General features: G+C 47.9%; 2 protein-coding genes across 3 annotated transcripts in view; one reads left to right on the top strand and one right to left on the bottom strand.

Moving 5' to 3' along the window:
• The window catches only part of cep44 (centrosomal protein 44), a 71754-nt gene extending 52366 nt beyond the window's left edge, over nt 1-19388 (bottom strand). The window contains exons 1-2 of one of the 2 annotated variants that reach the window (XM_085977697.1): nt 19283-19388; nt 15851-15946 (exon numbers count right to left, since the gene is read on the bottom strand). In XM_085977697.1, the coding sequence (XP_085833823.1) occupies nt 15851-15939 (89 nt within the window). In that variant the 5' untranslated portion in view covers nt 15940-15946; nt 19283-19388. Of the gene's footprint in view, nt 1-15850; nt 15947-19217 lie in introns of both variants that reach the window. The other variant, XM_085977692.1, reaches the window with a different exon arrangement.
• The window catches only part of fbxo8 (F-box protein 8), a 120434-nt gene that overhangs the window by 11103 nt on the left and 82980 nt on the right, over nt 1-26351 (top strand). The window lies entirely within an intron of this gene.

Here is a 26351-nt window from a genome sequence, read left to right as displayed (position 1 = left end):
ACCAGTCGCTGAGGGTAAGCATGCAGGTGCAGCAGGCGGTTAAGAAGGCAAATGGTATGCTGGCCTTCATGGTGAGAAGATTTGAGTACAGGAACAAGGATGTCTTGCTGCAGTTGTACAGGGCCTTGGTGAGACCACACCTCGAGTATTGTGTGCAGTTTTGGTCACCTTAACCGAGGAAGGATGTTCTTGCCATGGAGGGAGTGCAGCGAAGATTAACCAGACTGATACCTGGATGACAGGAATGACGTATAAGGACAGATTGGGTCGATTAGGCTTATATTCGCTAGAGTTTAGAAGAATGGGGGGGGGATCTCATTGAAACTTATAAAATTCTATCAGGACTAGACAGGCTAAATGCAGGAAGGATGTTCCCGATGGTCGGGGAGTCCAGAACCAGGGGTCACAGTCTAAGGATAAGGGGTAAGCCATTTAGGACTGAGATGAGGAGGAATTTCTTCACCGAGAGTGGTGAACCTGTGGAATTCTCTACCACAGAAGGCAGCTGAGGCCAATTCATTAAATATATTCAAGAAGGAGCTAGATATATTTCTTAAGGCTAAAGGGATCAAGGGATATAGGGAGAAGGCAGGGACAGGGTACTGAATTTGGATGATCAGCCATGATCTCATTGAATGGTGGAGCAGGCTTGAGGGGCCGAATGGCCTACTCCTGCTCCTATCTTCTATATTTCGATGCTCCACAAACACCATTCAGCAAGTCTTCATGTGTGAGCCTGGAGCCGGGGAGCCCATCATCCATAGGCTGAATCTAGCGCACGTTGAAATTTCATCCAGTCTGTTAAGCAGCTTCTCATTCAAAAAAAATTCCCTTGCCTATGAACCGATCTCTCCCATTCCCAGCATATCCCACGTATGAATGGTGCAAGCATCATTAATACACAGCCATCAAAAAAAAATAGAAAGGCCTTGAAATTATGTCTGGATAATAGGTATGAACATTTAACTCATTCGCCTTCAATTTCTCTCACTGCTGTTTTAGTAGATATTTCGATCCTTTTAATTTAAATCACAAACCTGCTGCACAATATAATCTCAAGGCCAATGAATTTGCACTCAAGACATTAGAGTTCGGAGCTTTGAACCGCATTACAAATCAGAAAAAATATTATTTTATAATCAGGGCACTAAACATCAATTTAATTCGTATAGGAAGATCGTTCTGTTGAAATGAAATATAACACTTAAAGAACCATGTATATCATTCAAAAAACAATCTAAATTGATATATAAATTACAGCTGTCTGACTCAACATTGACATCAACTGAAAGCAAACCTCCACTCGTAACAACTTAACCAGAATGGATGCTACGGTAAAATGGTTCTGTTCTAATTTATTTTGATATTGGATATTTTGACATTTTAATAGAATTGGTCCACTGCATTGGCAACAGTTGTCTTATAAACTTAGTCTAAATATCCAATTAAAAATTTACCAACTCTCTTTCTGAAAGACTTGCATTTGCTACTGTGGCTGGCCTTTCGTTCAATCTGAAGATCCAGTTACTCGGCAATAAATTTCTACTCTGCAGTCATTAACTATGTGTATAAAAGCAAAATCAACTTCAAATGATATGCACTTCAAAGGCATTAGATATTTGATGTTTAATTCTGTCTATTTTACTCGTAGCACTGGTTAATGTAACCCTGAGCTTATTTACAAAATCTATCCTATAACTATCAGTGGCCGTAATCCTTCCCCCTCCCCTCGACAAAAACATTCAGAGGCTAAGCCATGAGAGAAAGTTGTCAGCAAAGTTCTGGCGTTGTCGGACTTGAATGATACCAGCTGACATTTTCCTTACTGGAGCCAAACAGAAAGCATCTGCCATAAATAGACAACAGGGACATCTCGATTAACAGAACCAACCGGGAATCAAATGATTAACCCTCGATCGTCCAGTCTATGCATCTGCTACTCCAGTTGCTAAGTGATACCGTGCAACAGGAAGATGTTTGTGGAAAAGAGAGTTATCAAAAGCTCCCCCTAGTGACTAAAAGCAGTGGACCTTCTTATTGTAGTAATAAAACCAGAGACCTGGAAGTCCTAGGTTTGATTCTTTCTCTACACAGAATTAGAGGATCTCCGTTGGGATAGTAGTTGAGCTGCTGCAATTCACTTCAGTGCCTCTGGGCTGGAGTGGGGGGGGGGGCGGATAAAAATCAATCTGGGTTCCTACTCCTGCTTTCCAACCAGCAAACTCTACTGCAAAGTGCATCTCTACAAACTTTAAGTGATTAAATGGTCTACCGTCTTTACACATACATCAAGAATGGGCATCTAGAGGAGGTACTGGAGGGCAGCCAGCACAAGCTATTGCCTTCAAAAGAGGATGGGGAAAAAAACAAAAACTGGATTCAAAAATGTAACTAACTTATCGACAGGAAACTTTTTTAACCGGCACCTAAATCTCTCTTAACCGGCAAAATTCAGGAGTGGGTTCAGGTAAGTTTTACTATATATTAGTGGCCGTGTAACCGGGGTTCCTGCACTTGTGACCGTGCAACAGGGACTCCTGGATCTGTGGCCGTGTACGGGGCTCTCGTACCTTGGTAAGTATACCTCTCTGTAATCCGGACTTTTTGATCAACCGGCAGCACGCTGGTCCCGTTGGTGCCGGATAAAGAAAGAGTTTCCTGTAAATCCTGGCACAGAAAGAAGTGGCAAGTTCTCCTTAAGCAAATAGGGCACCAGAATATTAACATAGGCCATTTGACCCATGAAACCTTTCCTTTCATAGACCATATAAAATCTACCGTATCTTGGGCTTTACCCCAAGGTAAAGTACTACTAAACTCCTCCTGATTGACTAAAGCTCCACATCTATCCACCACCACTACTCGAGCCTGGGCAGTTGTTTTTCCAGACGGCAATTTCAGAGATGAAAATTTGATCAGCACAAAAATCACTGTGTCCCATGGATTATTTAATCATCTCAAACTATCCATATCACTTTCCAACATGTTTTATAAATAGTGATGTAATACAAAAGTAAATTAGTAATGGCAAATTGTACAATATATTGGTTCGACCACAAGCTAAGAGTAGTGTGCGCAGTTTTGGGCACCCCCATTATAGGAAGCACATTAAAAAGAAAAAAAAGACTTGCATTTATATAGCGCCTTTCATGACCACCAGATGCCCCAAAGCACTTTACAGCCAATGAAGTACTTTTGAAGTTTAGTCACTGTTGTAATGTAGGAAAACTGGCAGCCAATTTGTGCACAGCAAGCTCCCACAGACAGCAATGTGATAATGACCAGATAATCTGTTTTTTATGTTGGTTGAGGGATAAATATTGGCTCCAGGACACCGGCGATAACTCCCCTGCTCTTCATTGAAAAATACTGTCATGGGATCTTTTACGTCCACCCAAGAGGGCAGACGGAGCCTCGGTTTAACGTCTCATCCGAAAGGCGGCACCTCCGACAGTGCAGCACTCCCTCAGTACTGCACTGGAGTGTCAGCCTAGATCTTTGTGCTGAAGTCTCTGGAGTGGGACTTTGAACCCACAACCTTCTGACTCAGAGGCGAGAGTGCTACCCACTGAGCCACAGCTGACACTAAAGCCACAAAGCATACAGCATATTTACCAGAATGATGCCTGGGAAGGAAAACTATAGTTAGGAGGAGAGATTTGAAATAATGTGACGAGTTCCAGTAGAACGAAGGCTTAGAAGAGATTTAAGAGAGGTTTTTAAAATTCTGAAGAATTTTGATAGGGTGAACAGAATTAGACTATTTCCTCTAGTTGGTCAATGACGAGGGGCCATCAATTTAAATAGGTCGCCGAGAGAACGAGGAAACAGGTGGGGAGAAAATTCTCTGCGCAGAGAGAGGATTGTTGGTGATTGATGCTTTGCTCCAGGGAGTGATTGAGGCAGAGGCCACTGCATCTTATATGGGAAAATTGGACAAGTTAGAAACAAGAGACACTGGACGATGGGAAAGAGTGTGGAGCAGCTGGATTCACTTTGGATTGCTCTAGCAAAGAGCTGGCACAGACACGATGGGTTGAATGGCTTCCTGCTCTGCTATAAACTTCTATGGTCCTATATTTAGAATTAATGATTACAGCATGAACTGCTTCTAATGGGCAACTAGCCTACAGGAAAACAATCTTGAAGCTTATTAGATCCTACAGCTCTGGGCTCAGTTATATTATACAACCTTCTTACATTTGCATTATCTGTGTCTGTCGACATTTTAAATACCTGTATTATATCTCCTTTCAACTTTTTCCCTCAATTTAAAAAAAAAGTTCCAAGTTAAATACACTAAATGAGTTACTATACATCACTCTTGATCAATCAGAAGTTGGGCAGTTCTCACATGGATTTTGTTTGCATGGGACTTTAACCAGCAGAAATCACAACGCACATTGTCCCTTTTTCCAGTTTAGAATTTTGAGAGTTTTTTTTTGTTTTCATCAGGGTGAGGAAAGTTAGTGCTGGAAATCTACTTTGAGCACCCGGCGTCAGCACCAAGCACTCTCTGGTCAAAGAACCACCTGGTTATCATGCCACGCCAGGAGTGGGCGAACGACGGTCAATGCCTGGAGATTGCTGAAGAGGCTGCTTGCAATGTAATCAAGTCCGAGAATGAAGGAGTTTGAAAAGTATGATAAATACATTGAGGACAAAATTTACATCTCAAAGAGACACCGAGAGGAAATCAAGCTGGACATTGCCATGCTCCTTTCATAAAGTGAAGTCTAAGATTTCCCAAGAGTGCCTTTCTGAAAATATGAAAGATATTTCTCAAAAATATGGACTTTGATAGCGTTTGATCTCAAGTTCAAATTCCTGGCATCTCACACAAGAATACGTCCAAATGTCTGGACGAATACCAGAGGACAAACTTCTTCCTCTTGGCATTATTGGTGGAAGGTTTCCTGTAACCCATTACAAAGGCTAATAAACTTTATCTCTTTCCGTTCAATAGCCAGGCGATCAAGAGCAGCCTGGTGGGTCTATGTACAGCAAGGCAGTCTAAACTACAGCCCATGGGCGGTTTCTGCCCCATAAACCCCATGTTAACCACCCAGTCTCTAGTTCCCCTGACGCTGGCAAGGCCAACATTTACTGCCCATCCATAGTTACCCTGAATTGTTTGTAGCGATTTGATACAACAGAGTGGCTTGCTAGGCAACGTCAGAGGGCAGTTACGAGGCTGGGCAAGGACAACAGTTTTCCTTCCTGAAAGAACATACGTGAATCAGTTGGGTTTTTATGACAATCTGACAGCTTGGTGGTCACTTTTACTTATACTGTAGGAATGGCTAGATTCCTAACTAAAGGACTGAGGTCGAGTCAGTCTATCAAACAAACGATGTTTAATACTAATCAAGAGTTTAAAACGAAAACACAGGAGAACTACATTACAGGTCTGTACTCTATGCTGGCTCCATGAGGACTGGCTAGGGCGGCTCCCCAGCCTGACGTCATCACGTTTTCCCACCGCTGGAGGATCACGTGATCAACGTGATGACGTCATCGCGTTTGGTCTCATTCTTAAAGGGACCGCGCTATGTACATGCAATGATATGAACAAAGATACAGATTCATTCTGTAGCTAATAATTTGTTAAAGATAATTATGTACATTAGATCAGAGTCCCCCTGGTGGCTCCGACACATGCGCCCCCCCAGAATTGTCTTTAACAGTAAAAGTCAATCGACTAGGAGGTCTGACAAGCCTGTCAGAGCGACTCCTGTATTCTTGGAGTGGACGTTGTTGAACAGCGGGCGGGCTGGAAGCCTTCGGTCTGGCGTGGATGCAGCGGGAGGTCGACCACGTCGTGGTGGCTGTGCAGTCTCTACCGGCCGGTCGATGTCCAGGTGTGCCGGTTTGAGACGGTCAATGGCTATGTGGTCGGGTTTACCACCGATGTCTACAGAGAAACTCTTGTCGCCTGTCTCCAGTACGCGAAAAGGGCCTGTGTAAGGGGCCTTGAGCGAATCCCTATGGGCATCATGACGAATGAATACAAATTCAGCATTCTTTAGCTCCGCTGGTACGTGTGAAGATGGAAGGCCGTGATGCGAAGTTGGGATAGGCGCAAAAGCCCTGGCTGTTTCCCGGTGGCTGCCGAGTTGTTCGGCTGCGGACCACGGCTCAGTTGGAAGCGGCAGGAAATCTCCTGGTACGCGGAGTGGCTGGCCCTACACGAGCTCTGCGGCGGACGATTGCAGGTCCTCTTTGGGTGCCGTGCGGAGACCCAACATGACCCACGGAAGCTTATCCACCTATCCGGTGCCTTGGAGGCTGGCCCTCAGCGACGCCTGTAACGATCTGTGGAAACGTTCGCACAAACCGTTTGCTTGCGGGTGCTAGGCCGTGGTGCAGTGAAGCTTGGTGCCGAGACCCTGGGCCACAGCGTTCCAGAGCTCGGAAGAGAACTGTGGATCGTGGTCTGAAGAAATGTCCGCCGGAACGCCGAAACGTGCGACCCATGAGAGGAATGCTCTGGCGACATCAGCGGACGTAGTAGGCGCCAGAGGAACTGCCTCTGGCCATCTAGTAGTATGATCGACCATGGTGAGGATGTGTGTGAACCCCTGCGACGGTGGAAGCGGCCCGACGAGGTCCACGTTGACATGGTCGAATCGACGTTCTGGTACTGCGAACGTGGCCTTAACATGACGTTGCACCTTAGACGTTTGACAGACGACGCAGGCGTTAGCCCAGCCGCGGATATCCTTGCGCATTCCTCTCCAGACGAACTTAGCCGACATTAATTTTTGAGATGCCTTCATGCCAGGATGTGAAAGCCCATGTATGGCGTCAAAAACTTTGCGGCACCAGGCGACTGGAACGATCGGGCGGGGATCTCCCATGGAGACATCGCAGAGTAACAAGGTGCCTGCAGCGTGGAATTGCACATCCGTCGGTTGGAGGCTAGAGGTGTCGGTGCGATACGCCTGTGTTTCAAGGTCGGATGCCTGATCGGTAGCCATGAGGGCATAATCGATGCCCAGCTGAACCGCCCGTACGGTCGCGCGAGAAAGGCAATCAGCTACCAAGTTGTCCTTGCCAGCTATGTGTTGGACGTCTTTCATTTCAGAATTCACGACAGTTAGCTGTCGCTGCTGTCGAGCCGACCACGGTTCGGCGGTCTTGGCCATGGCGAAGGTCAGTGGTTTGTGATCTACAAACGCAGTGAAGGGACGTCCTTCAAACAAAAAACGGAAATGGCGGATAGCCAGGAACAGCGCCAGCAACTCCCGGTCGAAAGTGCTGTATTTGCGTTCGTTGCACCGGAGTTGGCAGCTGAAAAATGCCATTGGTTGCCACGTCCAGTTGACCCACTGTTCCTGCACAGCGCCTATGGCATAGTCGGAAGCGTCGGTGGTAAGGGCGATGGTGGCACCTGGCAGAGGGTGCGCCAACATAGTTGCATTGGCTAGAGCGGTTTTTGTGTTGTCGAAAGCGTTGTCCATTTCGACCGTCCAGGCTATTGTATCCTTTCCGGCCTTGCCTTTGAGGGCCTCGTAGAGGGGCTGCATGAGTCGTGCTGCCTTGGGCACAAAGCGGTGGTAGAAATTCACCATGCCCAGGAATTCTTGAAGAGCCTTGGTGGACTGCGGCCTTGGGAATGCCGTAATTGCTTCGACCTTTGACTGCAGCGGAATCGCGCCCTCCGAAGTAATGCGGTGGCCCAAGAAGTCAATCTGTTGTAGGCCGAACTGACACTTGGCCGAGTTGATTATGAGGCCATGCTGGCTGAGGCGCCGAAAGAGGGTGCGGAGATGGCAGACGTGTTCCTCTTTGGTAGAGCTGGCCATCAGGATGTCGTCAAGGTAGACAAATAAAAAAAAGGGAAGATCCCACAGGACCGAGTCCATTAGTCGTTGAAAAGCCTGTGCGGCGTTCTTGAGCCCAAATGGCATCCGTAGAAACTCGAACAGTCCAAAGGGAGTGATGACAGCCGTTTTTTGGACGTCCTGCGGGTGTACGGGAACTTGGTGGTAGCCACGGACGAGGTCGACCTTGCAGAAGATTGAGTTTCCCGCCAAATGGGCGGAGAAATCCTGTATATGCGGGATCGGGTACCGATCAGTAGTCCCCGCATGGCCGCCATCCACCGCCGGGCTTCGGGACGATGTGGAGAGGCGAGGACCAGGGACTATTCGACCGGCGAATAATCCCCAGCCGTTCCATCGCAGCAAACTCTGCCTTCGCAGCCGCGAGCTTGCCGGGTTCCAGGCGCCGAGCTCGCGCATAAACCGGAGAGCCAGCCGTAGTAATGTGGTGTTCGACACCATGCTTAGTGGCCGAGGAGGAGAAAGTGGGCTTGGTCAGCTCCGGGATTTCACCTAATAGGCGAGTGAACTCGTCCGGCGAGGACAATGCGCAGGAGACAGTGTGCGACGTTGCGGAAGCAAGGGATGGAGTGGAAGGTGGCCGCGTTGACCAATCAACGATTTCTTACATCCACCAAGAAGCTGTTGGCACATAAGAAATCCGCGCCGAGGATGGCTTGCGAAACCTTGGCTGTAATAAATTCCCACTGAAACCGTTGCCCGCCGAAGCACACCTGGACCCGCCGTTTGCCAAAGGAACGAATGGGCTCGCCATTAGCTGCCACGAGGGAGAGGCCGTGCATCCCAGACTGAATATCTGAATATCGAGTGCTGAGGCAGGAAGGATGCTACACTGCGCCCCGGTGTCGCATAAAAAGCGCCGGCCAGAGGGGGAATCTGTAATGTAGAGGAGCTTCCCGGAATTTCCAATCGCCATCGCGGCCGCAGATCGTCGCTCAGACTCAGTCCTCCTTTTCTGGAGTTGCTGCTGGTGTTGAAGTCGGGTTTTTTTTAGGCGCGAAACGGCAGGGAGGGCGGCAGCCTCTGGCTTTCGCGCCGAAACGGGCGTGGTAAAAACACAAGCCGGGGGATGGAGGCGTCGGGGCAGCATTCGCGGGGCAGGGGTGCCTCGCGGCAGTGCAGAATTGCTGCGTGACTGCATAAATCGTATCTGCTTCTGCAGCAAGTGCTGCGCAATCTGTGGCTTCCGATCTGGCGAGGGCAGCCTGAACCTGCTCGGGTAGTTGACTCAGGAATAACTCCCGAAAGAGGAAACATAGTGGTTCTGAGCCAAGGAGCGTGAGCATCTGGCTCATTAACTCAGATGGCTTGGAATCGCCAAGCCCGGGCAAAGCGAGTAGCCGGCGGGCATGCTTCGCCTTCGAGAGCCCGAAGACCTGTATTAACCGCGCTTTAATAGTATTATACTTGCTGTCAACCGGGGGATTTTCGAGCAGGCTGATGATCTGTGAGGCCGTGGAGCTGTCGAGTGCAGAGACCACGTAAAAGGTAACGGGTCTGATCCGCAACGATGTTTCGGAGATTGAATTGTGCTTCTGCTCGGACGAACCAGGAGGCCGCCTGTTGTTCCCAAAACTGTGGGAGCTTCAAAGCCACAGAGTTCGCTTCCATGTTTTGTCACGCTTCGCCTCTTCCGCGAAAATTGTTCACGAAAATTCGGGGTCACCACTGTAGGAATGGCTAGATTCCTAACTAAAGGACTGAGGTCGAGTCAGTCTATCAAACAAACGATGTTTAATACTAATCAAGAGTTTAAAACGAAAACACAGGAGAACTACATTACAGGTCTGTACTCTATGCTGGCTCCATGAGGACTGGCTAGGGCGGCTCCCCAGCCTGACGTCATGACGTCATCACGTTTTCCCACCGCTGGAGGATCACGTGATCAACGTGATGACGTCATCGCATTTGGTCTCATTCTTAAAGGGACCGTGCTATGTACATGCAATGATATGAACAAAGATACAGATTCATTCTGTAGCTAATAATTTGTTAAAGATAATTATGCACATTAGATCAGAGTCCCCCTGGTGGCTCTGCCACAATACCAGCATTAGTTCCAGATTTATTTATTTTTAAACTGAATTCAAATTCTGAAACTGACATGGTGAAATCTGAACTTCTGTGGATTATTAGTCCAGACTTCTGGGTTATTATAGAATCATAGAATGGCTACAGCACTGAAGGAGGCCATTTTTTCCTCACAAATTATAGCAGCGGTGGGATACAAGTCCACGTCTCCCAAGAGACTGGAGCCTAAATCCATCATCTATATTACTGGGCCACTGGGTTATGGGCCCCGTAATATAGTCACTACACTACCTGCTTGTCACAAGGGTTACTCTTGTCAGTTTGGTAATAAAGGCATATTGGAGCAAAACATAAGGTGCTTTAATCTGAATCTAAACCACAGAAGGTCATGGTACAAGTCCCACTCCAGAGATTTGAGCGCAGAATCTAAGCGGACACATCAGTGCAGTGCTGAGGAAGAGCTGAACTGTCGGAGGAGTCATCTTTCGGATGCCACGTTAAACTGAGGCTCCGCCTGCCCTCAGTTGGATATAAAAGATCCCAAGGCACTATTCGAAGGAGAGCAGGGGAGTTCTCTTCAATGTACGGCCCAAAATTTATCCCTAAAACAGATTATCTGATCATTGTTTCTTGGCTGTTTGTGGGATCTTGCCATGTGTAAATTGGTTGCCACGTTTTCTTTATTACAAGTGACTACACTTCATAGAATCGTAACAGTACAGAAGGTGGCCATTCGGCCCGTCGAGCCCGTGTTGGCTCTCTGCAATAGCACTTCAGCTAGTCCCACTCCCCCGCCCTTTCCCTGTAGCCCTGCAATTTGTTTTCCTTCAGGTGCTTATCCAACTCCCTTTTGAAAGCAGTGATCGAGTCTGCCTCCACCACCCTTTCAGGCCGTGTATTCCAGATCCCAATGACTTGCTGAGTAAAAAAGTTTTTCCTCATGTCGCTTTTGGCTCCTCTGCCAATCACCTTAAATCAGTGTCCTTTGGTTCTCGACCCTTCCGCCAATGGAACAGTTTCTCTCTATCTACTCTGTCCAGACCCCTCATGATTTTGAACACCTCCATCAAATCTCCTCTCAATCTTCTCTGCTCTAAGGAGAACAACCCCAGCTTCTCCAGTATATCCACGTAACTGAAGTCCCTCATCCTTGAAATCATTCTCATAAATCTTTTCTGTACCCTCTCTAAGGCCTTCCCATCCTTTCTAAAGTGTGGTGCCCAGAATTGGACACAATAATCCAGTTGAGGCCAAACCAGTGTTTATACAGATTCATCATAATTTCCACGCTTTTATACTCTATACCTCTTCATGAAGCCCAGGATCGCGTAAGCTTTTTTAACTGCTTTTTCAACCTGCCCTGCCACCTTCAACGTTTGTGCACATATACCCCTAGGTCTCTCTGTTCATGCACCCCTTTTAGGATTGTATCCTTTAGTTTAGATTTCCTCTCATCATTCTTTCTACCAAAATATATCACTTCGCACTTTTGTGTTAAATTTCATCTGCCACATGTCCGCCCATTCCACCAGCCTGTCTAAGTCCTCTTGAAGTCTATCACTATCCTCCTCACTGTTCACTGTACTTCCAAGTTTTGCGTCAGCTGCAAATTTTTTAATTGTGCCCTGTACACCCACATCCAAGTCATTTATATCAAGAAAAACAGCGGTCCGAGAAGCGACCCCTGGGGAACTACCGAGGTTAAAGAGACTGGCCTGTAGTTGCTGGGTTTATCTTTACACCTTTTTTTGAACAAGGGTGTAACATTTGCAATTCTCCAGTCCTCTGGCATCACCCCCGTTTCTAAGGAGGATTGGAAGATTATGGCCAGTACCTCTACGATTTCTTCTTTCACTTCCCTCAACGTCCTAGGATGCATCCCATCCGGTCCTGGTGACTTATCTACTTTAAGTTCAGCAGCCTTTCTAGTACCTCCTCTATCAATTTATATCCCATCCAGTATCTCCTCTACCTCCTCCTTCACTATGTCTATGGCAGCATCTTCTTCCTTGGTGAAGGCAGATGCAAAGTACTCATTTACAAGCACCTCAGCCTTACCTTCTGCCTCCATGCGTAGGTCTCCTTTTTGGTCCCTAATCAGACCGACCCACCCCTTATTACCCGTTTACTATTTATATGCCTATAGAAAACTTTTGGATTACCTTTTATGTTAGCTGCCATTCTATTCTCATACCCTCTCTTTGCCCCTCTTATTTTTTTTTCCCACTTCTCCTCTGAACTTTCTATATTTAGCCCGATTCTCAGATGTATTCTCGACCTGACATGTCATATGCACTCTTTCTGCTTCATCTTATTCTCTCTTTCGTCATCCAGTGAGTCATAGAGTTATACAGCACAGAAAGAGGCCCTTCGGCCATCGTGTCCGCGCCGGCCATCAAGCCCTGTCTATTCTAATCCCATTTTCCAGCACTTGGTCCGTCGCCTTGTATGCTATGGCGTTTCAAGTGCTCATCTAAATGCTTCTTGAATGTTGAGGGTTCCTGCCTCTACCACCCTTTCAGGCAGTGAGTTCCAGATTCCAGCCACCCTCTGGGTGAAAGTTTTTCCTCAAATCCCCTCTAAACCTCCTGCCCCTTACCTTGAAACTATGCCCCCTGGTTATTGACCCCTCTACTAAGGGGAAAAGTTCTTTTCTATCTACCCTATCTATGCCCCTCATAATTTTGTACACCTCAATCAGGTCCCCCCGCAGCCTTCTCGGTTCCAAGGAAAACAACCCCAGCCTGTCCAGAGCTCTGACTTTAGTTGCCCTACCTTTTCCCCTAGTAAGAATGTACCTCGACTGTACCCAAACTATTTCCTCATTAAAGGCAGCTCATTGTTCCATTACAGTTTTGCCTGCCAATCTTTGATTCCAATTTACACAGGCTAGATCCATTCTCATCCCACTGAAATTGGCCTTCCTTCAATTAAGTATTTTTACTCTAGATTGGTCCCTGTCCTTTTCCATAGCTAATCGATCACTGTTCACCTACTGACACTTGCTCCACATGACCTACCTCATTCCCCAGAACCAGATCCAGCAATGCCTCCTTCCTTGTTGGGCCGGAAACATAATGATCAAGAAAGTTCTCCTGAACACACTTCAGAAATTTTCCCCCCTCTGTCATTTACACTATTACTATCCCAGTCAATATTAGGATAGTTGAAGTCCCCCACTATCACTACTCCATAGTTCTTGCATCTCTCTCATTTCTCTGCAAATTTGCTCCTCCATATTTTTCCCCATTAGTTGGTGGCCTATAGAATACACCTAGTAGTGTAATGGCACCTCTATTATTTCTTAACTTTAGCCATATAGATCCTGTCCTTGACCCCTCCAGGACATCCTCGGTCTCCAGCACGAACACTCTCCTTAACCAATAGCCACAGCACCTCCTATCGTTCCTTCCTTATCTTTCCTGAACACCTTATATCTAGGAATATTTAATACCCGATCCTGCCCTTTGAGCCAGGTCTCCGTTATAGTCACGAAGTCATATTCCCATGTGGCTTTTTGCACCTACAGCTCACAAACCTTGTTTACTATGCTTCGTGTATTCACATACATACACTGTAAACCTATCTTAGACCATCCCGTGTTCGCTCTTAGTCTGACCCCACCAAATACCTTACTGTTTCTTACTTTATTGCTATTTGTCTCTCAATCCTTTGTGCCCTTTGTTTCTCTTTCGAATGCTACATCCTGGTGCCCATCCCCCTGCCAAACTTAGTTTAAACCCTCCCCAACAACAACAGCAAACGTCCCAGTGAGGATTTTGGCATCGGCTCTGTTGAGGTACAACCCCCATCCAGCCTGTACAGGTCCCACCTCCCCCTAGAACCGGCCCCAATGCCCCAGGAATCTGAAGCCCTCCCTCCTGCACCATCTCTCCAGCCAGGCATTCATCTGCTCTATCCTCCTGTTTCTATATTCACTAGCATGTGGCACCGGGAGTAATCCGGAGATTACTACCTTTGAGGTCCTGCTTTTTAATCTCTTTCCTAGCTCCCGAAAATCTGCCTGCAGGACCTCATCCTGCTTTCTACCTATGTCGTTGGTACCGATATGGACCACAACCTCTGGCTGTTCACGCTCCTTCCCCCCCCCCCCCGCCCACCCCCACCCCCAACGACCCCCAGAATGTTTTGCAGCCGCTCAGTGACATCCTTAACCCTGGCACCAAGGAGGCAAAATACCATCCTGGATTCACATCTGCGGCTGCAGAAACACCTGTCTGCTCCTCTAGCCATCGAATCCCCTCCCACTATTGCTTTTCCTATCATCTTCCTCCTCCTCCACCCCCCCCCCGTACAGCTGAGCCATCCATGGTGCCATGGACTTGGCTCTGGCTGTACTCATCAGAGGAACCATCGCCCTCACCAGTACTCAGAAATGAATATTGGTTGGAGAGCGAGATGCACTCAGGGGACTCCTGCACTACCTCCCTGGTCCTCCTCTTCTGTCTGGTGGTCACCTATTCCCTTGCTGCCTGCACACTACTTAGCTGTGGGGCGACCACCTCCTGAAACTTGCTATCCACGTAGTTCTGCCTTATGGATGCACCGCAGTGATGCCAGCTGCTGCTCGAGCTCAGAAACTCGACCTCCTGCACACGTGGTTGTGCAGGACACTGGAAGCATCCTGGAGGTCCCACATGGCACAGTGAGTGCATTCCGCTGGACCGAGCTGCCCTGCCATGCCTTTATTTATTCGACTATTAACTAACTTTACAGAAATTTAAGACAAAGATGTATCTAATTCAAGTTATTAACAGTTACTAATCTCCAGGCTCCTGCTTTACCCCATAACAGCTATTTAACCCCAGCCCCTAACTTGGAGAAAAAAAGTGACACCTTTACCAATCAACCATTTAGTTACCAGCTATCCTGTGACGTCACTCCTTGTGTTTTTGTGAATCGCCGCTCAGCTCCTTTTATGCTGCTGCCATCGCTCCAGTCTAGTCCGTGGACCATCTCCGCCTCTCCCTTTATGCTACGTCAAAAATGCTTAATCTATATATATATATATCCTCGCTCTGTCTGGCTGGCTCGCTCTGTCCAGCTATACAATCAAAAGTTATAGAGCATACCTACACGTATGTTATATCGAAAGAAAGCTTATTGTTAGGGGACTCTCATAGGCGTATTTACTTTTTCGTCAGACAAAAATTGTTTGGACAGTATACAAAAAACGTTCAAAAATCCACTCATTAGCAGTTGACCAATCCTACCTCTCATTAGCGTTGAGTGACCAATCAGTGCGTCACGGGCGGGTCCTAATCCTCCAGTCTCCCTAAACTTCACCGCCATTTTTTTTCCAAGGACAGCAGCAGCAAAAGAAACCCCCACATTACGGCTCCCAATCCCGCTCCCGCCCCGCCGGAGCGGCAGGTAAGTTGGGCTCACTTGGGCCGTGCCTCGCAACCGCTTGGCCCGACACACACAGCGGTCGGGGGAGCGGCAGCGGTAGCAGCCGGCCGTCAGCCGCGCGATCCGCTGGGGAGCTCAGCTCGGGTCCGTCTCGGCCCAACCGCGCCTCAAGCACTAGACCCCGCACGGCCGCTATCACAACGGCACCGGGATCAGGCGCTAGGCAGGGAGAGGGGAGGGAGGGGGAGGGGAGGGAGGGAGAGGACAGCACAGGGAAAGGGGAAGAGGGAGAGAGATGGGGGACAGACAGGGACAGGGAGACCGCGCGGCCCAAAATTGCCCTGGCAACGCCGGGCACCCCCAACTAGTTGACTATAAAGCGCTTTGCGGCATTCTGATGTAGTGAAAGGCGCTATAAAAATGCAAATCTTTCTTTCTATATTTAACCCGAGACTGCTCAATACTAACCCTGGATGCCCAAAATGGGAAAATGTTCCATTTCCAAGCACCAACATCCCTCGCATCGATGAGTACAAAGAAACTTTTAAAATCTCCTGGGCCCATGTAAACAATCACACGGTTGTATTATGGTCTCTTACCCATTATAATCAATATCTCGAGGATAATTCAATAAACGAAGTCCTTGTTCTAATTTTCGAAGGGATCCTTGCAAATCGCCAGTCGCCATCTTGGGTCTACAACAACATGAGCAACAGGGTCACACAAATGATCGAAAAGTATGTGGGCCCATCTTACTTCATTGCAATTTATTAAAAGTTGTTCAGAGACTCGGTCACTTTAGCTAACCAGTGAACGCCACAGCAGTACTGATAAGCAAGGTAAACATAGAAGTGATAGAAACATAGAAGATAGACTGGATGAAATTTCAACGTGCGCCAGATTCAGCCTATGGATGACGGGCTCCCCAGCTCTAGGCTCACACATGAAGACTTACTGAATGGTGTTTGTGGAACATCGAAACATAGAAGATAGGAGCAGGAGTAGGCCATTCAGCCCCTCGAGCCTGCTCCGCCATTTAATGAGATCATGGCTGATCATCCAAATTCAGTACCCTGTCCCTGCCTTCTCCCCATGTCCCTTGATCCCTTTAGCCTTAAGAAATATATCTAACTCCTTCTTGAATATATTTAATGAATTGGCCTCAACTGCCCTGTGTGGCAGAGAATTCCACAGGTTCACCACTCTCTGGGTGAAGAAATTCCTCCTCATTTCTGTCCTAAATGGCCTACCCCTTATCCTTAGACTGTGACCACTGGTTCGGCACTCCCCCGCCATTGGGAACATCCTTCCTGCATCTAGTCTGTCTAGAAAAGAACATCTCAAAATCACTTCACCCAGTTAATTACTTTGGAAAGCGGTGACTAGTCTACAGGAAAACCCAGCTGGCATTTCAAGCGCAGCAAGATCCCACAAACTGGGACAAATAACCAGTAAATCTGTTTTTGGTTACATAGGAACAGGAATAAGTCAGTTAGTCATTCAGTCCCTCGAGCCCATTCTACCATTCAATTGAGAGATTAGCGTGTAAAGTTAAGGCACATGGGATTGGGGGCAAGGTATTGACTTGGATAGAGAACTGGTTGGCAGAAAGGAAGCAAAGAGTTGGAATAAACGGGTCTTTTTCCGAGTGGCAGGCAGTGACTAGTGGGGTGCCGCAAGGATCGGTCCTTGGACCCCAGCTAGTCACAATATATATTAATGATCTAGACAAGGGAACTAGATGTAACATCTCCAAATTTGTAGACGACACAAAGCTGGGTGGGTGTGTGTGCTGTGAGGAGGATGCCGAGAAACTCCAGGATGATTTGGACAGGTTGGGTGATTGGGCAGAAGCATGGCAGATGCAATATAACGTGGATAAATGCGAGGTTATCCACTTTGGTGGCAAAAACAGGAAGGCAGATTATCTGAATGGCAATAGATTGGGAGAAGGGGAAGTGCAACGAGACCTGGGTGTCCTTGTGCACCAGTCGCTGAAGGTGCAGCAGGCGGTTAAGGCGGCAAATGGTATGTTGGCCTTCGTAGCGAGAGGGTTTGAGTACAGGAACAAGGATGTCTTGCTGCAGTTGAACAGGGCCTTGGTGAGACCACACCTTGAGTATTGTGTGCAGTTTTGGTCGCCTTATCTGAGGAAGGATGTTCTTGCCATGTAAGGAGTTCAGCGAAGATTCACCAGGCTGATACCTGGGGTGGCAGGAATGACGTATGAGGAGAGATTGGGTCGATTGGGCTTGTACTCGCTGGAGTTTAGAAGAATGAGAGGGGATCGCATTGAAACTTATAAAATTCTGACAGGACTGGACAGACTAGATGCAGGAAGGATGTTCCCGATGGTCGGGGAGTCCAGAACTAGGGGTCACAGTCTAAGGATAAGGGGTAGGCCATTTAGGACAGAAATGAGGAGGAATTTCTTCACCCAGAGTGGTGAACCTGTGGAATTCTCTACCACAGAAGGCAGTAGAGGCCAATTCATTAAATATATTCAAGAAGGAGTTGGATATATTTCTTAAGGCTAAAGGGATCAAGGGGTATGGGGAGAAAGCAGGGACAGGGTACTGAATTTGGATGATCAGCTATGATCACATTGAATGGCGGAGCAGGCTCGAGGGGCCGAATGGCCTACTCCTGTTCCTATCTTCTATGTTTCTATGCATAATTGCCAATCTGTACTTCAACTCCATTTACTCCATATCCCTTGATACTCGTTATCTAACAAAAATCTATCGATCGCAGTCTTGCAAATTTGAATTGGCCCAGCAACAACGGGGGGGGGGAAGAAAGAGTGCCAAAGTTTCACTTCCTGGTTTCATTCCTAAATTACCTACCTCTGATATTAAAATTATGTCTCTTATTCTGGATTCCTCCAACAGAGGTAATAATTTCTCTGTACTATCCCATCGAATCCTTTTATCATTTTAAACACCTGGAATTAGATTACCCCTAATCTTTCTAAATTCAAGGGAATACAAACCAAGTTTATGGAACCTATCCTCCTCATTCTGGTGAATCTGCACTGTACCCCCTCCAGGGTTAGTATTTCTTTCCTGAAGTTTGGTGCCAAAACTGAATGCAGTCCCCCAAATGGAGTCTGATCAAGGATCTGTTCAACTGAAGCCCACTTCCTCCCATTTGTATTCCAGCCCTGTTGAGATAAAGGCCAACATACCATTAACCCACTTGATTAATTTTTAGTGATTGGTGTACATGGACACCTAAATCTCTCTCCTCCTCCACACCTATCACCCGTAAGAAAACATTCTGATCTGTCTCAGATCCAAAGTGGATGACTTCACTCTTCCCCATTGAACTCCATCTGTTGTAGTTGGGCCCACTCAGGCTGTCTGTCTTTTTGTAACTTCTTGCTCCCTAACTTAGTGTCATATGCAAATTTGGATATATTCCTATTCCTTCATCCAAGTCGTCATTAACCTATAGGATAGTGGGGAACACCACTTGTCACATCGCACCAGAGTACATTCCCTTGATCGTTACTTAGTCTCCCACCTTCCAACCAACCAGCAACCCATGTCACAAGGTTACCTCCAACTCTGCGCTCACGATCTTTTGCGGAACCATATTAAATACCTTCTGGAAATTCATAAACACTCCACTATCCACCATTCTAGCAGCGCCTTCCTCAAAAAATTCAACTAGATTAGTCAGTGTTTTGGAAAATTATTACTAACACATCTGCAATTTCCTCATTATTATTTTAATATTCTGAGATGGAAACCATCAGCTCCTGGAAATTTGTCTATGCGAGGGGGACTGGGGGGGGGGGGGGGAGCGCGGGAGGGGGGGTGAGGAGCGGGGGAGCCGAGGGGCAGGAGTAGGAGGGGCAGATGGGGGGTGAGGGGATGATGAGCAACGTGGACACCCCGGCCGATCCAGCCTCTCTCTGGACTTCTGCAAAGACAAGAGCAAGAGACGGAACAAAACACACACAGCATCATAAACCTGTCAACGGGTCATTCCGTGAACCGAGGCTGAGCTGCGCCACCTTCCCTCACCTGTCGCTCCCCCGCCTCTCGGTCCGGTTTGAATGTTAACCGCCTCTCCGCCTTTCCCACTGGGACTCGTTACTGGCTCCGCCCTTTGAATGTGATTGGCGGGTCCCTTCGCCCCGCCTATTGCATGTGATTGGCGGGCCTCCTTGCCCCGCCCATTGTGTGTGATTGGCGTGGTACCGTCGTCCCGCCCTTTGAGTGTGATTGACAGGTTTCCTCGTCCCGCCCATTAAATGTGATTGACAGGTTTCCTCGCTCCGCCCTTTGAAGGTGATTGGTTCTCTCTCTAACTGCCTCCTCGCGCTTCCCGTCCTCTGGTTTCCCGCGCGGATCTGGCGGCGCCGCACATTGAAGAGAAATTGAAGCTCGGGTTTTTTTTTGTGCATCCTAAAACTGTTTAGTTATAAACAGTTCTGGTTTCCTGTCCTTATAATAAGTAAGTCGTTTCTCCTGTTGTCAGGATGTTTCTTTCACTGATCGAATTTGCCCCTTCCACTGGCACTGATATAACAACACTTGGAATATATTTTTACAACAATTACCTATTATTTACAGCTCAACAACAGGCCATTGCGCCTCGGGGACTGGAGTGCATAATTGATTTGGATAACCAAATTCTGATTTGATTTGTTAACATTTATTTAATGTTCTATTAGTTACAGTTTATTTGTTTATTTTTGATTGGTGCTACCAAAAGAGGAACAACAGGCCATTCAGCCCAACTGGTCAATGCTGGTGTCTATGCTCCACATGGGCCTCCCAGCCCCCTTCATCTAACCACATCACCATATCCATCTACCTTATTTAAAAAATATTCTATTTCTACAGCACCTTTCACAATCTCGGGTCGTCCCAAACCGCTTTACAGCCAGAAGTGCTTTTGAAGTCACTTGTAATGTAGGAAACGCGGCAGCCAATTTGCGCACAGCAAGCTCCCACAAACAGCAATGTGATGATGACCAGATAATCTGTTTTCAGTGATGTTGGTTGAGGGATAAATATTGGCCAGGACACCCGGGATAACTCCCCTGCTCTTCTTAGAAATAGTGCCATGGGATCTTATACATCCACCTGAGAGGGCAGACGGGGCCTCGGTTTAAGGTCTCATCTGAAAGCCAGCACCTCCAACAGTGCCGCACTTCCCTCAGTACTGCACTGAAGTATCAGCCTAGATTTTTGTGCTCAAGTCTCTAGAGTGGGATTTGAACACACAATCTTTTGACTCAGAGGCGAGAGCGCTACCCACTGAGCCACACCTGACACATTGGGGGGATAACTCGGCCCATTTGCACCAGTAGAGGGCACCAATGGGGTGCTACAGCAGTATCGCCAGGACGAAGCGACTCCAACGCCACACGCCAAACCCCACCTCCCATAGCGCCGTCGGTAAGCGTTATTGCCAGGAACGTCAACGCCACGCAGATAGTGACTCTCACTGGAAGCCCGACCTGCAAAATTGATTGTCGCCACCTACCTTAGTGCCTGGAGGAAACAGCGACAGGGAGAGCTGGCGTGAAGCAACAGAAAGCTGGCTCCAGGGACATTATTTAAAGGGATCATCAGTAATGGGTCGCAGCTGTAGGTTAGTGGAGTTTCAGTGCTTTCTTGTCAGTTTCACATAGTGGAACTGTCTCATTCCATCATTTCAACATTGTTTAGTATCAAGAATGTTGTGGCAACTAAAAGGTAGCTACATTTATTCTTTAAAAAATTAAACTGTTGCACTTGGTTACAGTAATGGGGGCTGTACTGGTAGTCAACCTTGCCCTCCAGGATCTAAGGTGGAGAGAGCCGAGGCAGCGAGAAAGACTGGAACATGTGGCCAGACGGAAGAGGAGGGCCATCAGGGCTCTCAACAGGAGGTCTTACCTTCCTAGGATATTTCAAGAGCACTTCTCCTACCTCCAATTAAGCGATAAGCATTGTATTAGAAGGCTCCGCTTCACCAAGGAAGTCTGCCACCTCCTGCAACCAGACCTCCAGCCTCAGATCAGGGCGACCACGGCTCTCTCAGTGGCAATAAAGGTCATCGTCGCCCTCAATTTCTTTGCCAGCAGATCCTTCCAGTCTGCAACAGGAGACATAGTTAACAGCTCGCAGTTCGCCATCCCATCGTTGCATCCGGGAAGTTACAGTAGGAGAAGGGACTACATTTCCTTCCCCATCACCAGAGAGAAGCAGGACGAGCATGCATGTGGCTTTGCCAGGATAGTGGGATTCCCCATGATGCAGGGCACCATTGACTGCACCCACATGGCTTTGCGGGCACCGCATAACAATCCTGAGATCTTCCGTAACCGCAACAGCTACCACTCACTTAATGTGCAGTTGGTGTGCGATCCTCAATGTGAACCCCTGCTATCCTGGCAGCAATCACGATGCCTTCATCCTGTGCCAGACCAGTGTGCCAGCACTCTTCCAGCCACCACGTCAAGCTCGCGCTGACTGGTCGGAGACAAGGGCAATCCACTCTCCACCTGGCTCAAGACTCCCCTCTGCAACTACAATACTCCTGCACAGCACTCTTATAATGAGAGCCATCATTGAATGGACCATCATGGTGCTCAAACAACGGTTCCGCTGCCTTGACCGCTCGGGAGAAGGCCTCCAGTACTCGCCGGAGCAGGTGTCCCATTTCGTTGTAGTCTGTTGCATGCTCCACAATTTGGCCATCATGAGGGCCCAGCCCTTGCCACTAGGGATTGCGGGATCACCTCAGGTGGAGGAAGAGGGAGAGGAGGAGGCGGACGAAGAAGACGAGGAGGACAAGGTACAGGCGCGAGGGAGGAGGCAGCCACTCAATCGGCCTTCTGAAAGGGAAGTCTGTGACTGTGGTTCAAATGAATTAACCCCAGACCCCCGTTGCTCACCACATCCCCATCATTCCATCCCTGTTGCAGGCCATATCACAGCGCAAAGCTGAAATGAGACACACCACAAAAGAATCCAAACTCAATTAATAAATTTATCAATAATCAATGAATACATATTTACAACAAAAATATTAACTATTCACCCTTGCGCAATCCCTTAGTGCCTCTCATTACTGTGCCTTTGCCTACTCTAGTGCTCCTACAAAGTGTTGGCCCAGTGGCTGCACCACGGTGGTTGGAAGGCTGCTGAGATTCCATGCGGAAGACTTCAGATGGCCTTGCAGGACGTCCTAGACAAGCTTTAAGACTGGAAGGCCCGGCTGCAAACTGCACCACCTCAGCATGGGTGGCAGCAGTCTGGGCTGGCTGGGTGACAGGCAGAGGCACGGGCAATGGTGGAGTGGCAGTGGTGGGAGCAGGAATGCTGTCATCCTGAGAGGGGAGAGCTGATTCCTGCTCCACTGATCCACTCACAGCACCTCGGCATCCCTAGCAATCTGTTAGAACACATGGACTCCTGCTGCGACACCTTTAGCAGTCCCTCGGAGCCGAGGATGACTTGCTTCCACATTAAAAATGAGTTCGCAGGTGACTGATGAGTCCAATGCGGGACCTACAGTCTCTGTCACAGGTGGGGCAGACGGTGGTTGAAGGGGCGGGTGGGTGGGGTGCCTGGGTTGACGTGCGCTCCTTGCGCTGCCTGTGCTTGGCTTCTGCTTGCTCCCGGCGAAGAGACTCGAGGTGTTCGGCGCCTTCCCGGATGCTTCTCCTCCACTTTGTGCAGCCTTGGGCCAGGGATTCCCAGGTATCGATGGGGATATTACACTTTTTCAAGGAGGCTTTGAGGGTGTCCTTGAAGCGTTTCCTCTGCCCACCTGGGGCTATCTTGCCATACTGGAGCTCCGAGCAGAGTGCTTGTTTTGGGAGTCTCGTATCGGGCATGCGGACGATGTGGCCCGTCCATCGGAGCTGATTCAGCGTGGTCAAAACTTCGGTGCTGGGGATGTTGGCCTGAGCAAGAACACTGACGTTGGTGCACCTATCCTGCCAATGGATTGGCAGGATCTTGGGGAGGCAGCGTTGGTGGTACCTCTCCAGTGCTTTGAAGTGCCTGCTGTACATGAAGTCAATGGGAATCAGGGTGAAATCTCTCCACTGGCTGGAGTCATACCTAGCACAAAGGAAGATTATTGTGGTGGTTGGAGGTCAATCATCTCAGTCCCAGGAGTTCCTCAGAGCAGTGTCCTAGGCCCAACCATCTTCAACTGCTTCGTTAATGACCTTCCCTCCATCGTAAGGTTCGAAGTGGGGATGTTCGCTGATGGTTGCACAGTGTACAGATCCATTCGCAACTCCCCAGATAATGACGCCGTCCATGCAGCAAGACCTGGACGACATTCAGGCTGATAAGTGGCAAGTAACATTCGCACCCCACAAGTACCAGGCAATGACTATCTCCAACAAGAGAGAGACTAACCACCACCCCATGACATTTAATGTCATTATCATCGCTGAATCCCCACCATCAACATCCTGGGGGCTCGCCATGATCAGAATCTTAACTGGACCAGCCACATAAATACTGTGACAACAAGAGCAGGTCAGAGGCTGGCTATTCTGCGGCGAGTGTCTCACCTTCTGATTCCCCAAAGCCTTTCCACTATCTACAAGGCACAAGTCAGGAGTGTGCTGGAATACTCTCCACTTGCCTGGATGAGTGCAGCTCCAATTACATTCAAGAAGCTCGACACCATCCAGAACAAAGCAGTCCGCTTGATTGGCACCCCATCCACCACCTTAAACTTTAACACCCTCCACCACCAGCACACTGTGGCTGCAGTGTGTACCATCTATAGGATGCACTGCAGCAACTCGCCAAGACTTCTTCGACAGCACTTCCCAAACCCGCGACCTCTGCTACCTCGAAGGACAAGGGCAGCAGGGGCATTGGAACACCATCACTTGCAAGTTCCCCTTCAAGTTACACACCATCCTGACTTGGAAATATATCGCGGTTCCTTCATCATCATTAGGTCAAAATCCTGGAACTCCCTCCCTAACAGCACTGTGGGAGTACCTTCACCACACAGACTGCAACGGTTCAAGAAGGCAACTCACCACCACCTTCTCAAGGGCAATCAGGGATGGGCAATAAATGCTGGCCTTGCCAGCGATGCCCACATCCCAGGAACGAATAAAAAAAAACAGGCCATTCGGCCCACCTATGCCGGTCACACGAGCCACCTTACTTCATCTCATCCTATCACCTAAATAAATAAGATGTAGGAGAGACCAATTGTTGGAAGAAAGCAAGCTTGCACATTATCAAGTCTCAGAAATATCCCATATCATCTGAAAACACAGCGTCAGTTTCCACATGTGCGCTGATGACACTCAGCTCTACCTCACCACCACTTCTCTCGACCCCTCCACGGTCTCTAAATTGTCAGACTGCTTGTCCGACATCCAGTTCTGGATGAGCAGAATTATTTTCCGATTAAATATTGGGAAGACCAAATTCATTATTTTCGGCCCCCGCCACAAACTCCGTTCCCGAGCCACTGACTCCATCCCTTTCCCTAACATCTATCTGAGGCTGAACAATGCTGTTTGAAACCTAGTGTCATATTTGACCCTGAAATGAGCTTCCGACCACATATCGCGGCATAACTAAGACCGCCTATTTCCACCTCCGCAACATTCCCCGTCTCCGTCCTTGCCTCAGCTCATCTGCTGCTGAAACCCTCATCCATGCCTTTGTTACCTCTAGAGTTGACTATTCCAACTATAAAAACCCAAAAGGAAAAGTGATCCAACCATGACTAACAAAAGAAATTAAAGCTAGTATTAAGTCAAAGGAGGAAGCTTATAAAGTTGCCAGAAAAAGCGGTCAGCCTGAGGATTGGGATCTTTTTAGCAATCAGCAAAGGGGGACCAAGAAATTGATAAAGAAAGGGAAAATGGAATGTGAGCACAAACTAGCGAAAAATATAAAAACGGATTGTAAAAGCTTCTATAGGTATGTGAAAAGGAAAAGACTGGTGAAGGTAAATGTAGGTCCTTTACAGTCAGAGACAGGAGAATTTATAATGGGGAATGAGGAAATGGCAGAGAAATTAAATAAATACTTTGTTTCTGTCTTCACGGAGGAAGACACAAAAAACACCCCAGAAATACGAGAAAACCCAGGGTGTGGCGAGAATGAGGAACTTAAAAGGAATTATTATTAGTAAAAAAACAGTACTAGCAAAATTAATGGGACTAAAAGTTGATAAATCCCAAGGACCGGATGACCAACATCCTAGGGTTTTGAAAGAGGTGGCCATTGGGATAGTGGACGCATTGGTTGTCATCTTCCAAAATTCTATAGAAACATAGAAACATAGAAGATAGGAGCAGGAGTAGGCCATTCGGCCCTTCGAGCCTGCTCCGCCATTCAATGAGATCATGGCTGATCATCCAAATTCAGTACCCTGTCCCTGCCTTCTCCCCATATCCCTTGATCCCTTTAGCCTCAAGAAATATATCCAACTCTTTCTTGAATATATTTAATGAATTGGCCTCCACCGCCCTCTGTGGTAGAGAATTCCACAGGTTCACCACTCTCTGGGTGAAGAAATTCCTCCTCATTTCAGTCCTAAATGGCTTACCCCTTATCCTTAGACTATGACCCCTGGTTCTGGACTCCCCGGCCATCAGAAACATCCTTCCTGCATCTAGTCTGTCCAGGCCTGACAGAATTTTATAGGTTTCGATGAGATCCCCTCTCAATCTTCTAAACTCCAGTGAGTATAAGCCCAATCAACACAATCTCTCCTCATACGTCATTCCTGCCATCCCAGGTATCAGCCTGGTGAATCTTCGCTGCACTCCCTCCATGGCAAGAACGTCCTTCCTCAGGTAAGGCGACCAAAACTGCACACAATACTCAAGGTGCGGCCTCACCAAGGCCCTGTACAACTGTAGCAAGACATCCTTGTTCCTGTACTCGAACCCTCTTGCTACGAAGGCCAACATACCATTTGCCTTCTTAACCGCCTGCTGCACCTGCATGCTTACCTTCAGCGACTGGTGCACAATAACACCCAGGTCTCTTTGCACTTCCCCTTCTCCCAATCTATTGCCATTCTGGAACAGTTCCTGCAGATTGGAGGGTAGCAAATGTAACCCCGCTATTTAAGAAAGGAGGGAGAGAGAAA

This window comes from Somniosus microcephalus, chromosome 1 (genome assembly GCF_052327205.1).
Source record: "Somniosus microcephalus isolate GS21.2 chromosome 1, FLI_Smic_1.0, whole genome shotgun sequence".
NCBI classification, from domain to species: domain Eukaryota; kingdom Metazoa; phylum Chordata; class Chondrichthyes; order Squaliformes; family Somniosidae; genus Somniosus; species Somniosus microcephalus.
Note: the sequence above shows the minus strand (reverse complement) of the source record. Positions and strands in the feature narration are given on the sequence as shown.